This window comes from Mustela lutreola, chromosome 1, assembly GCF_030435805.1.
Source record: "Mustela lutreola isolate mMusLut2 chromosome 1, mMusLut2.pri, whole genome shotgun sequence".
In the NCBI taxonomy this organism is placed as follows: Eukaryota; Metazoa; Chordata; class Mammalia; order Carnivora; family Mustelidae; genus Mustela; species Mustela lutreola.
The window spans coordinates 278,993,043-279,005,488 of NC_081290.1; the positions used below are offsets into that span (position 1 = coordinate 278,993,043).

At 45.4% G+C, this 12,446-nt stretch overlaps 2 protein-coding genes across 3 annotated transcripts in view; one reads left to right on the top strand and one right to left on the bottom strand.

The window, feature by feature from the left end:
* Positions 1-2,695, top strand: part of STX3 (syntaxin 3) — a 42,632-nt gene extending 39,937 nt beyond the window's left edge. Inside the window, exons 10-11 of one of the 2 annotated variants that reach the window (XM_059143386.1) lie at positions 476-558; positions 1,068-2,695. In XM_059143386.1, the coding sequence (XP_058999369.1) occupies positions 476-553 (78 nt within the window). In that variant the 3' untranslated portion in view covers positions 554-558; positions 1,068-2,695. Of the gene's footprint in view, positions 1-475 lie in introns of both variants that reach the window. The other variant, XM_059143380.1, reaches the window with a different exon arrangement.
* Positions 2,696-3,127: 432 nt separating this feature from the next.
* Positions 3,128-8,624, bottom strand: MRPL16 (mitochondrial ribosomal protein L16). Its single transcript, XM_059143398.1, has 4 exons — positions 8,467-8,624; positions 8,056-8,121; positions 4,758-4,906; positions 3,128-3,821 (listed from the first exon to the last, which is right to left on the bottom strand). The coding sequence occupies exons 1-4, from the start codon at positions 8,519-8,521 to the stop codon at positions 3,336-3,338; spliced, it is 756 nt and encodes a 251-aa protein (XP_058999381.1). The 5' UTR covers positions 8,522-8,624; the 3' UTR covers positions 3,128-3,335.
* Positions 8,625-12,446: the final 3,822 nt, after the last annotated feature.

A 12,446-nucleotide genomic window follows, 5' to 3' on the forward strand; every position in this document is an offset into this window, starting at 1 on the left:
GGTGCCACCATGTGGTGGTTTTTGTTTAGGTTTTGGAAACAAGGGTTAACAGTGCTTTTTATCCATGTGCCAGACTGCATGGATCAAAAGTTCTAATTTTTGAAAATGCGTTAACTCTCAAGAATATGGTTTAACTATATTTGAGTTTCAGGTTTAAGGTGGTCTCCCTAAGAATTCAGTTGACTCATCAGGAGTATCTGTCTCTAGGAGGAGATGGGGTAGCTCTGGTGTGGTGGGAACCAGAAAGCAGAACAACATACTGAACATCCTCAGAGACTGCTGTTGATCTCATTTTGAATCTCTTGCCTGAAAGCATCGCTTCTAGTAACATCCTGGGTTCTTGAAGCCAGATCCATCACCCTTTCCCTTCACGTCTTCCTCCGTGTCTGGATCCACTTTCGCCTTCCTTCCCCTGCAACTCTGCGCAGTGATGCTGCTTCTCACATGCTTTTTCTTTCCTTGTCTGGATGAGCAGAAGAAGATCATGATCATGATCTGCTGTATTATCCTTGCGATCATCTTAGCTTCTACCATTGGGGGCATATTTGCCTGAAAAAGGTGAGCCATTTGTGGGGAGATGATTTTTTTCTTTCACTTACTTGAAACTCTTACATGCTTAAAAGCACTTGTCGCTGGTTCCCCAGATTTGGGAGGGAACAGGTATTAGACTAGAAAAAGGCTGGAGAGAACTATGAAAAAAGGTTTCATAGAGAAGTACGGATGAATAACGAGTTGGCCATAGATGGGGAGGCAGGGGGCAGTCTGCTCTGTTTAGAATGATTTATAGAAGGATGTTGACTTCCAGCAGCAAAATTTGGGTGGTGGTGTCTGGGAATGGCTAAAGGAGAAAGAATTAGTTCTTGCACTGGAAGCACCCCTCTTTAGTAGGAGAGAGCCAGCCAGTAACCCCAGAGTAAATTAATGTCCTCTCTTTGAGGGTTAGGACCGTTAGTGCAGACTTGCCGAGTAGACTCTTTGCCCCTGCAGAGGAAGCACTTGGTGATCCTGGATTCAAACCTCCTGTTGTATAACCTGTGATTTTCTTCCCCTTCCATTACCCCTTGTAGTCCTCACCGATGGAGCCTCGGCCGGCACTTTTAATCCTCCTTCCACTTTCTGTGGTGCCATCACTTCTCCACTGCAGATTCCTCAACAGCTACTCCTTTCCACTGTGAAACCTAGGACATTGGGTCTCCATCAACCACCTCTTAAAAGTTATGCAAAGGTAGACTTAGGACAGTGCGGGATGGGGGGGGGGCAGGGCTGAAGGAACACGAGCTGGTTAGGAAGGTGGTGTCAAGGAGAGGCTGAGGGGTAGAGAACACGTGCTTGTTGGGGAAATAAAACAGAGCCAGGCAGGTATTGGAGCACATCCAGCTCATCAGCATTTAATTTTCTCTGACCAGTACCAGGCCTGTTACGTCTGGTCTTCAGGTTCTTCTAGGTCTCACCTTCGACCAACGCTCCATCTACTTTCTTCTTCAGGGTCTGATAGTCTAAAGTGAAGATGGTCTAACCACAGGTGCCACGCATGTCTTGCTCACAGCTGCGTCCCCAGTCCTTAGTACAGTGCTTGCCACTTCCAGATGTTCAAGGATGGGTTGACTTAATTAGCTGTAATTAAGCTCTGATTTCTGCTCACGGTTGAGTCCGTGGGTTTTACTTTGAAACCTTTTAAGGCATCAGTGGTAAGTGGGTTTGTTAGTATGAGAGGCTGTGTGCAAATACCTGTGAAGGGGCTGATTCACTTATGCAAATACATGACAGGCTTCCCACTACTGTGACATGGTCTTTTTTTATGAATGGCGATGGGAGTTGACAGTCTCTCACTCTCAAAGACTGCTGGTCCCAGGATTGTGGCTCCCAAACAAAAGAAACAGGTTTATACCATGACTGAACTCCCAACAAGCATCAGGACCATGCTCTATGAACTGTAACAGAGAGGAAAGGTCAGGTCAGAAAAGTGACAGGCAGCTACCACTTGCATCGTTTCTTACATGGTTCATGTTGCTAGGTGAAACTGAATTTTCTTGGCCAGCAGTGTGCCTAAAACTATCCTGAACAATTCAAAGTTCAGATGTGTTCTAATGCAATTTAGTAATTATATTACAAGAGCTTCACTACAAATACATTAACCACCACCATGTGCAACTCTTGAGGACCATGTAACTGTTTAGATATAATTGCACTTTTGAAAGATTACTTTCTTTGCCACATGTCTTTTTTAAGAAAGCGGGATTAAAAAAAAAAAGCTGACGTTTCAAGTCAGTGTGCTCTTTCTACCCATTTTCAAAAGCAAATGGTGTACGATTTCTGTCCATTTGTATTTCTTTCAGTTTGAATGGGGGATAGAAACCTGCTGGGTAGTTCTGGAAGAGAATGAATCTTGTTACAGACCAGACAGGAAGGTGGAGCCATGGGGATTTGAGATACATGGGGCCTTTATTCATCCAACAGTAACTAGTTGAGTGCTGTGCGGCACCGCACTGTCCTAGAACCTGTGGGGCCACAAAGGTAGAGCCAAATACATGCCCTCCTCGGAGTTTCAGACCTAGGAAAGGCCAACTTCAACTTTTATCACTTACTTGTGTTAAAAGGCAAGGGTATGTTCCTTATCATATTGTCCAACATTCCCCTTTGTCTTCTAAAATTGAGAGATGGGTAGTTGGGCATAAATAAATATCTGTTGAATTAATGTACGGACTGGTGTGTTTTTGCTTTCCAAAAACATCTGTAACTAGTAAAGACAGCAACTAGCTCCTGTGCTATAAAAGGTGGTACAGAATTCTCCCAGTGTCCAAAAGTAGTGTTCCTAAAACTGAAACAATGTACAGTGAAAAATTACCATTTTGTGAAAGCAAAAATCTTCAGATTTCTTTCAGTTTGAGGAAAACAGGTACCAATGTAGCTCTTTGGTAAAAGTGAAGTGATGTGAAGAAGACTTGGACAGCAAGGAAACCCAGGCAGATGTTAAATCCAACTTATACAGAGATGGGAGATGGAGGCATTTGTTTCAGCCCTGAAGATATACATCTTACAGCTGGGGAGAACTGGACCCACTAACAATCAGTGAAGCTGGCTCAGTAATCATTTAAGGATTAGGAGTGACCAATGAGAAGTTACATCCTGAGGTGATACTCAGACTTTATTTTATATAAATATAATGCACTTAAAAAAATCAATGGATATTCTATAATTTTTCACAAATCATTTACTCGTACTGCTCCTGGGTTAGATTATCAGTACCACCCATAGACTGTTAAAGGCAGGCTGAGGGGAATAAAAATGTAGATTTTCTTTTGGTAGCTTTTGTATATTTGTGTCTCCCATTCTCACTACACACGTTCAGGCATATAGAACTTTCCCCAGTACCGCCCCTTCTGGGTTAAGTCATACGGGCTCAGGACTTTGCGTATCCCAAGCATGTTGGCAGTGGCTATGCGCTCAAAGGTCCAGGGGTTTTGGTTGTTCTGTTCCCGTTCCTCTTGATCTTTCCGCATCTTCTCTAGAGTCTCCCGGCTCACGGCCTTTGCTGGGAAGGGCAACTTGTGGGCAACCTGGTCCAGGAAACCTTGTACCTCTTTGAATTCACAACGCCCACCCACTTCTACTATGAGACGGCCAGCCTTCACGGGAGTCACGTAGTGATCAATGGCACCTTTGCCTCCCCCCATGCGCTGTCCCATACCCTTGCGGGTAATGGGCTTGAAAGGGGCTGGTACTCTCCATAAAGCAAACATGTTCTTGGGGTCCATAGAGCGGTTGATCGTCAGGCGCATCATTTCAAAATGGCCCCAGTGGAGGTAACCACCACCCAGTGCCTAAAAGTGGATGAAAGAATTAGAAATACGTGGGGACTTAGTTATCTTGCATGTGCTCTTTCACAGTAACTGTGGCTTCAATAATTTACAAAAAAATAAAAAGTTCTGGTAAGGACCATGGAGAAAAGCCTAGGGTACAGAAGTAAATGAAAACAAGGTGGACCCATTTCAATGGATAACCAGGGAAGGCCTCTTTGAGGAGCTGGTATTTATTTACTTAAAAGATTTTGTTTGTCAGAGAGAAGTGGGGCACACAGCACAAGCAAGGGGAGCAGGGACATGATCCCAGGATCCTGGGATCATGACCTAAGCCAAATGCAGATACTTAACCAATGAGTCACTCAGGCATCCCGAGGAGGTGATATAAAGCTGAGACCAGGATGGTAGGAACCAGCCAAGGGAAAACAAGTTAAAGGAAGAGGAATGGCTTGGTGAGTGTGAGCAGAAGGCAGAATGGCTGGAAGAGAGTGAAGGACAGGGTATGGGCTTGGGCCTGTGAGAAGCAGTCCAGGGCTGATCAGCAGGTGGCGGGAAGGACTGTAAACTATTGCTCTGGCATCCTGATAGGAAATCAGTCCTAGTCCACACCCATTTGTGCAGCTACTGACATCAAGTCTCCATGGAAGCCACTCTAGGAAGGAATCGTGTCCTGCATCTTAAGTCATGGATAGTTTTATTTTCACCAGAAGCCTGTGAGGATTTCATAGTCTGATTATAGGGGCCAATTTGGTAGCCTGCCTTCTCCTGTTTTTGTATTATTTTCACTTGACATGAAAAAGAAATTCAATTGTTCACTGGGTAGTGCACATCAGTTTAAAGAGCAAATGGTGGCCATTCCAATAAAACCCACAAAGGACGAGAATTAACTCTAAGAGCATGAGATTTTGCTAATCCCTGGCTTCCATCATGCAGCTGCTTGACACTGAACTCACTTACCAAGATTGCAAAACTGCCTTCTGTGAACTCAGTAGCTTCAGTAGAAGGTCCCCGGATGTCCCTCAAATTCTTAGGTTCTCTTCTCACTTTTGGCACAAGTGGTACCCTTTCAATAAATCGAAGCTTGGGCTTTTCAGGAATGGAAACATCTAAAAAGGAGCACAGACAGCCAAGAAGAAATAAAACCACACATCTCCAAGGATCCAATTTCTTCCTACAAAGATTTATATTAATCAAGTGGAAGTCTTAAGAGTTACCACTGAAAAAAATAATTTCAAAAGTATATTAGGTTTTTCCTGTGGCTGCTTTTTTATTGACACTCGAATCTTTTGATTATGACAAGTATTAATGGAGAGGTTCTGAACCTTTGAAGATAACGAAGTTTCAACTTTCAAAGGAAATGCACTCTACATAACACTAGAAAAGAGACCATCTGGGAAGGTACAGAGATTGAGACTGTCACAGATAACACTGGCTAACTTTTTTTTTTTTTTAATGTTTACTAAGTGCTAGATGTTGAACTGAATGCTTTATGTGCGGTATCTAATTTAATCTTTTTTTAAAAAAATTATTATTATTATTTTTTAAGATTTTATTTATTTATTTGACCGAGAGGGATCACAAGTAGGCGGAGAGGCAAACAGAGAGAGAGGAGGAAGCAGGCTCCCTGCCGAGCAGAGAGCCCCATGCGGGACTCGATCCCAGGATGCTGAGATCATGACCTGAGCCAAAGGCAGAGGCTTAATCCACTGAGCCACCCAGGTGCCCCTTAAAGATTATTTTTTGACAGCAAGAGACATAGCAAGCAAGGTAACACAAGCAGGGGGAGTTGGAGAGGGAGAAGCAGGCTCCTTCCTGAAGAGGGAAGAGTGAAGGACAGGGAGCCTGATGTGGGCCCGATCCCAGGACCCTGAGATCATGACCCAAGCCAAAGGCATATGCTTAACAACTAAGACACCCAGGCACCCCTCATATAATCTTTAAAACCACTTTAGAGGCTTGGTAATTTTTTAGGCCTTCCCTTTTTAAAATTTTGAACTTTGAAGTTTGGCACACATAATCAGAAGGGCGCCTGGGTGGCTCAGTGGGTTGGGCCACTGCCTTCGGCTCAGGTCATGATCTCAGGGTCCTGGGATTGAGTCCCGCATCAGGCTCTCTGCTCAGCGGGGAGCCTGCCTCCTCCTCTCTCTCTCTGCCTGCCTCTCTGCCTACTTGTAATCTCTCTCTGTCAAATAAATAAATAAAATCTTAAAAAAATGTACAGGTCAGTGAATTATTAGAAAGTGAATGCATAAACACATCCACATTAACAGTCACCCTGCTCAAGAAAGTGAACTTGAGGCAAGTACTTTTTTTTTAAAGATTTTTAATTTATTAGACAGAGATCACAAGTAGGCAGAGAGGCAGGCAGAGAGAGAGAAAGGAGGAAGCAGGTACCCCGCTGAGCGGAGAGCCCAACATGGGGCTCGATCCCAGGACCGTGGGACCATGACCTGAAACAAAGGCAGAGGCTTTAACCCACTGAGCCACCCAGGAGCCCCTATTTTTTTTTTTTTTTTTAATTTATTTGACAGAGAGAGATCACAAGTAGGCAGAGAGGCAGGCAGAGAGGGAGAAGCAGGCTCCCCGCTGAGCAGAGAGCCAGATTTGGAGCTCAGTCACAGAACCCTGGCTGGGATCATGACCTGAGTTGAAGGCAGAGGCTTAACCCACTGAGACACACAGGTGCCCCTAGGCAAGTACTATTTTAAATCTCCATTTTATAAAAGAGGAACCTGAGACCTAGAGACATTTTATAATCTGGTCTAGGCCATCCAGTGAAAACAGCAAAGCCAGATGGATTTTTTTTTTCTTTTCTTAAATACTGCACAGCATCTCTGGATGTTAATTGGGGTGGTGGAAAGAATACTACACTGTACATGAAAATACTTAAGTTCTGCTCTGCCAGATTGTTAGGAAACCTAGAACCTAGGAATCCTTTGATCTATGCTCTATTTCTACAGGGGCTTTTCATGCTGGCACCTGTGCATTTCCTACAATGTGCAGCAAGCTTGCTGTGTTGAGAGTGGATGGATTGAAATGCAGGCTGGACATGGTACATCTTTTTCATAGTAGACATTCTGACAAGTTGGGGGAAAAAATTATTAACTTGAAAGGCACTTAAAACATGTCTCTGGGGGCGGGGTGCCTAGGTGGCTCAGTGGGTTAAAGCCTCTGCCTTTGGCTCAGGTCATGATCTCAGGGTCCTGGGATGGAGCCCCACATCGGGCTCTCTGCTCCACGGGGAGCCTGCTTCCTCCTCCTCTCTCTCTCTTGCCTGTCTCTCTGCCTACTTGTGATCTGTCTGTCGAATAAAAATAAAAATCTTTTAAAAAAAACAACAACCCGTCTATGGTAAAACAGGCACAGCTTTATCATGGAGTCAAATATAAAACAAGGGCCTTCAAGGAAATACCAAATTATTAATTGGCTAATACGGACCTAGAAACTGCCACCTGCTCTCCTCCAGTTTTTTCTCTTTTAAAAAAAAATATTTTAATTTATTTGAGAGAGCATGCACAGGTAGGGGGAGTGGCAGGCAGAAGGAGAGGGAGAAGTAGGCTCCCTGCTGAGCAGGGAACCAGAAGTGCGACTGGATCCCAGGACGGTGAGATCATGACCTGAGCAGAAGACAACTGCTTAACCAACTGAGCCACCCAGGCAGCTCTCTCCTCCACCTTCTATAAGCAGCTACAGAGAAATTTAGTGATGCTGTCCCCTCCAAATCCACATGAACTTCTGGAGCATACAGTAGTTTCACAATTATGTGTAGAAGATAAAATCCTCAGAGCTCAAGGACACTTTCATATTTTTTTTCCAATTGTTTTTCTTTTTTTAAGATTTCCAATACAGTAAAGACATGATAAATTATATTTACAAAATTGTGGTTTACCTTAACGTTTGTATTTAACAAGTTAATGCTTTCCCCATAGTTCTATGACTGCATAGTGTAGCATCCTTTAGGGAGAACGTCAGAAGTTCTAATTTGATGGCAATATGCGCTGGCTGGGGACGAGGGGTGCGCTGGGGGGAACCGCCCCACACAGTACCACAGGGGAGGTACCCCATTACACGGTCGCGCCATAACAGCACCTGTTCTATCCCGACCGTTTACACCACTTCCTGGCACACAGCAGGCCCTCTAGGGGTATTCACTGAGCGGGTGAATGGAGGAGGGAACGCAGGATCCGCCTTCATTCTCGCCTCCCCTCTTCGGGTCCCATCAGAGAAGACAAACCCGAAAGGGACACAAGCTCACCCTCAAAAGTCGGCACCGGGAGCAGCGTCTTGAGGCCAGCGCTGGCGGGCGGGACGGCCCAAGAATCTACAAAAGCAAATCAAATTAAGATCCGGAAGCGACAAGACCCGGGCCTGCTCCGACCCAGACCCAAGTCAGTCCTGACGCAGGGCCCCGAGGGGGGGCCGTGGGGTTCCGCTACATGCGCTCACAGGCCCAGCACCAATTCCCACCCCCCGCCCCCGGGGAAACCAGCAGGGGTCTCCGAACGTTGACCCCCGCAGGTGGCCGTGGCTCCCCGGCACGAGTCCCCACGGCGGGGACAGCGCGGCCCCTACTCAGCTACTCAGCTCTGGGGTAGCGGTCGGCGGAGCCGGCTAGGCGCCGCACTGGGGGTGGGGAGGTCTTCTGAGGGACCGAGGGCCTCCTGACCTGACACCCGCGCTCGCAGGAGCGGCGCCCCAGCACGAGCCAGCAGCCGCCACATGGCCACGCGGGGTCCACCGCCGCTGGACTCCCACCGCGAACGCAGGGACTCCCTGGACCTGGTCGGGCCGGAAGTTGCTTTCGCAACGGTCCGTTCCCGCAGAGATCCCGGCGGAAGCAGAGGAAACCGCGCCGCCTCGCTCGGGTTCCCGCGCCGGCGTGTGCTAGTCACGCCCAGCGCCGCTTTAGGTTTCTGGAAGTCTCAATACGTATACTCTTGGGGTCTCTCCCTGGATGCGGGCAGCGGGGTGGGGATTTCCGCTGCTTCTTTAGTGGGGGAAGCTCAGAGACATTGGGAAAAGCCCACTGACTGACCATTGCTTGAACTTGTCAGTGTTCGGTGGCAGTGTGGTAGGCGTTCAGTACCCTGTCATTGCCTGTGTCCTTCAGAGTTCAGGAGCTAATGACGTCATGGCACCCATGTGCAGATAACGTGCCAGGGGTCGAAGGATTTCACTTAGGGTCACACAGCAGAAAACGGTAAGATCAGAATTTGAGTCTGTCACTCCAGGGACCCGAGGGACTGGACTGGATCCAAATTTGATGATCAAGTTAAAGTCATGCGTGACTCTTCTGGGAGGATGATGGTAAAATCATGGGTCTGAACCCTTTAAATACTTAGAATGAGAGAGGCTCTTTTCCCAAGCTTCTGGGACACAAATGGGATTAACAAATGGAGACTGATGTCTGTTGTATTTAAATCACGCTGCATCTGTGTATGGTCTTTCCCAAAGGATTAATTTCAGAAATGGCAAAAACTAAAACCTCTAATGCTTGCAAAGTTACTGGGATAACTTTCTCTGTCCACAGCGTTAGGCGCTCTTGATAAAAGCTGTCTCAAAAAAGAGTTAATGGACTTTATTTTAGCCATTTCTGGCCGTGTAGAGCAGTTCTGAAAAGGTTTAACTGTCCCCCACTCCCAAGCCAGTGTCAGATTCTAGAGAGCTCTTCCCTACTCTCTTCCACCCAAAGTGGGAGACCTGAATGTGCTCAGGCATTTAAAAATCTCAGGCTGAATATTGTGTAATTTTATCTTGGATAGAAAGTAAAGTGTCAGTACAATCTCTCTGGATTGGTTTCTATGACTCTTGGTGACCCTTCAGATGCAGATCAGGGGGCTAATGATAATTGCTAGCATATATCTTGGGGGGTGGGTAGAGATAAAGGAAATTTCCAGAGGGAATGATCTTCACCAGCAATGTATCAGAGTGCTTATTATCCACATCCTTGCTGAGTTGTCTTGCATAGCTTTGTTTAGAGCTCTGCCAATATGAAAGGAGAGAAATTATACCCAATATTATGTTTATAAGAGGCTGTTGGAACAGGATTGTGTCTGACTCCACTTTGCCTGAAGCCCCAGTGTATGTGGTAATCTGTACATTCCAGAGTGAGGTGCTGGGCCATCTGGACAGGCCTGATGGATTGATTGATTTTAGATTTTATTTATTTATTTGAGAGAGAGGGAGAGCATGAGTGCTCAGGGGGAGGTCAGAGAGGGGGAAATCTCAAGCAGCCTGCATGAGCCGAGTGTGGACTTGATCTCAGGACCCTGAGATCATGACCTGAGCCACAACCAAGAGTCGGAGCCTAACCATCTGTGCCACCCAGGAGCCCCCTGGGTAGGATTTATAAAGGAGGTGGTAGGAAATGGCTTTGTTATTCTTAGCTCCTTACTTTTTTCCAGACTGTAAAAAGGACTGGGAAAATCAAGAAAAGAAGTGGAGACTGGAAATTACATTAAAGATTTCTTTGGACTGAGTTGTTGGTATATTGTGAGTTCCACTGTTCCTCTCTAGTGGCTCGGGATTGGGGTGCTCCATCAAGCTTCATGAGAGAGAGCGTTCAAGACCACTCAGCTTGATATGGACCCACTGTTTGAGAGGGATTGGTGTTTGACAAAAGTCTGTGTTTGGAGGTTTGATGCAAAGTAGAGGGCTGCAATTGGGAAGTAGTTACATTTCCATTGATGGTGGGTCAAAGGTGTGCATACCTTCTTCACCAGACATGGACCCCCAGGCAGTGTACTGGTTTAGGGATTTCTTGTATCCCATCTAACAGGCCCCCACTGAGAAGCAAGGAGAAAGATGCTGGAAGAGATGAAATGATGGGTGTCTAGGGCCCGAGGGAAGACTTGTATGCAACCAGCCAGTCATTCAGCAGAGATGAATTTGCATGCATCGAGATATAGCCTCAGCAGTTAGGGTAGGGTGTGTGTGTGTGTGTGTGTGTGTGTGTGTGTGTGTGTGTTTGTGTTTCTCTGAAGAATCCATAAAGCTCCCCTGAGAGAATGAGTGTACTTTAAACTATACCAGGAGCTGAGTCAACTACTGTTGGGTGCTGTATCATTTTGCGAGGGCTTCTCTAACCAAGTACGCCAAACTGGGGGGCTTAAACAACAGAAGTTTATTGCCTCACATTTCTGGAAGCCTGAAGTTTAAAATCAAGGTGTCAGCAGGATTGGTTCCTTTTGAGGGCTGTGAGGAGAGGGCTGTTCTAGACTTCTTTCCCAAGCTTGTGGATGGCCATCTTCTCCATCTTCTCCCTTTCTCTCTTCCTTTATATGTGTCTTTGTGTCCAGATTTCCCCATTTTATTAAACAGTAGTCATATTGAATTAGGGCTCACCCTATTGACCTCATTTTAACTTGATTACCTCTGTAAAGACCCCTTCTCCTAACAATGTCACACTCTGAGGTACAGTGGATGGGGGCAGAAGTGGGGAATAGGGGGGTGGAGGGGGTGATTGGGACTCCAACACTTATTGGTTGGTCAGGGGGGAGGTGGACATACTTCAACCCATATCAGGTGCTATGCCAGTCTTCCCAGAGGGGTCAGCAACAGAGGTGAGAGATGAGGGGCAGGAGAGATCTTACATGACTGGTAAAAGAGCAAATTGAGGAAATAGAGAACCCTCTACCCGACCTCATTCCCATTTTGTTTCCGCTACAGTCACCCTATCTGGAGCAGGCCTGAACTAGCAGAGGGAGGCAGCTTCACTGTTAGACGGAATTCAGAGTTGTGACTATTACACGGTATTGGGCATTTTAGTTACTGAAATCAGAATTATCTTTTTTCTTTCTTTTTTTCTTTTTAAGTCAGAGAACTGAGAAAATACAGACACCCCACCCCCCCAGTCTGACAAAGTTGGTTTGGAGTTTGGGTAAGTAGGAGCAGGGTAACCTAAAGGTTTTTGTTTGTTTGTTTGTTTGTTTTTTCTGAAAGATTTTATTTTTATGTAATCTCTACCCCCAGTCTGGACTCGAACTCACAACCATGAGATCAAGAGCCACATACTCCACTGACTGAGCCCTCCAGGCACTCCTAAGTTTGATTTCCAATACCATTTTCTGAGTCCTACTTCATATAATTTACACACTGAATATACATTAGTTTGCAATTTTTTAATGACTAGTGATGTTGAACTTTTTCTCCTACCTTTTTTTATATGTTTATCCATTTTTTCGTATGTGATTTGTTTGTGTACTTTCTGTATGATTCAAATGTACTGTTTCTTTTTTATCAATTCTAAAAGCTTATTGTATATTGATCATATTAACTCTTGTTTGTATGATTCAGTTTCTTACAGTGTTATTATATCCTCTAATTTTATTATATTATTTATTTTATTATATTCTTTAATTTTTAAATTTTCATGCAGTAAAATCTTTCAGTTATTTTCTTAAGAGTTTTTGACTTTGCTAAGATGCTTATAAGGCCAGAAGTAGGGATGTCCTTTGGCAAGTTGAAAATTCTCATTTCATATGTGATTTTTTGGGGTCCCTGGGTGGCTCAGTCAGTTAAGTGTTGGATCTTTGATTCCAGTTCAGGTCATGATTTCAGGTCCATGAAGTGGATGCCTGCATTGGACTCCGTGCTGAATATGGAGCCTGCTTATGATTCTCTCTCTCTCCTTCTGCCCCTCTCTGC

Excerpts from the sequence above, each read along its gene's own strand:
- MRPL16 (XM_059143398.1), bottom strand. The coding sequence starts at position 8,521 with ATGTGGCGGCTGCTGGCTCGTGCTGGGGCGCCGCTCCTGCGAGCGCGG. Across the intron at positions 4,907-8,055 it reads CCCGGTGCCGACTTTTGAGG|ATGTTTCCATTCCTGAAAAG; the intron begins GTGAGCTTGTGT and ends GCTCCTTTTTAG. Across the intron at positions 3,822-4,757 it reads AAGGCAGTTTTGCAATCTTG|GCACTGGGTGGTGGTTACCT; the intron begins GTAAGTGAGTTC and ends ATCCACTTTTAG.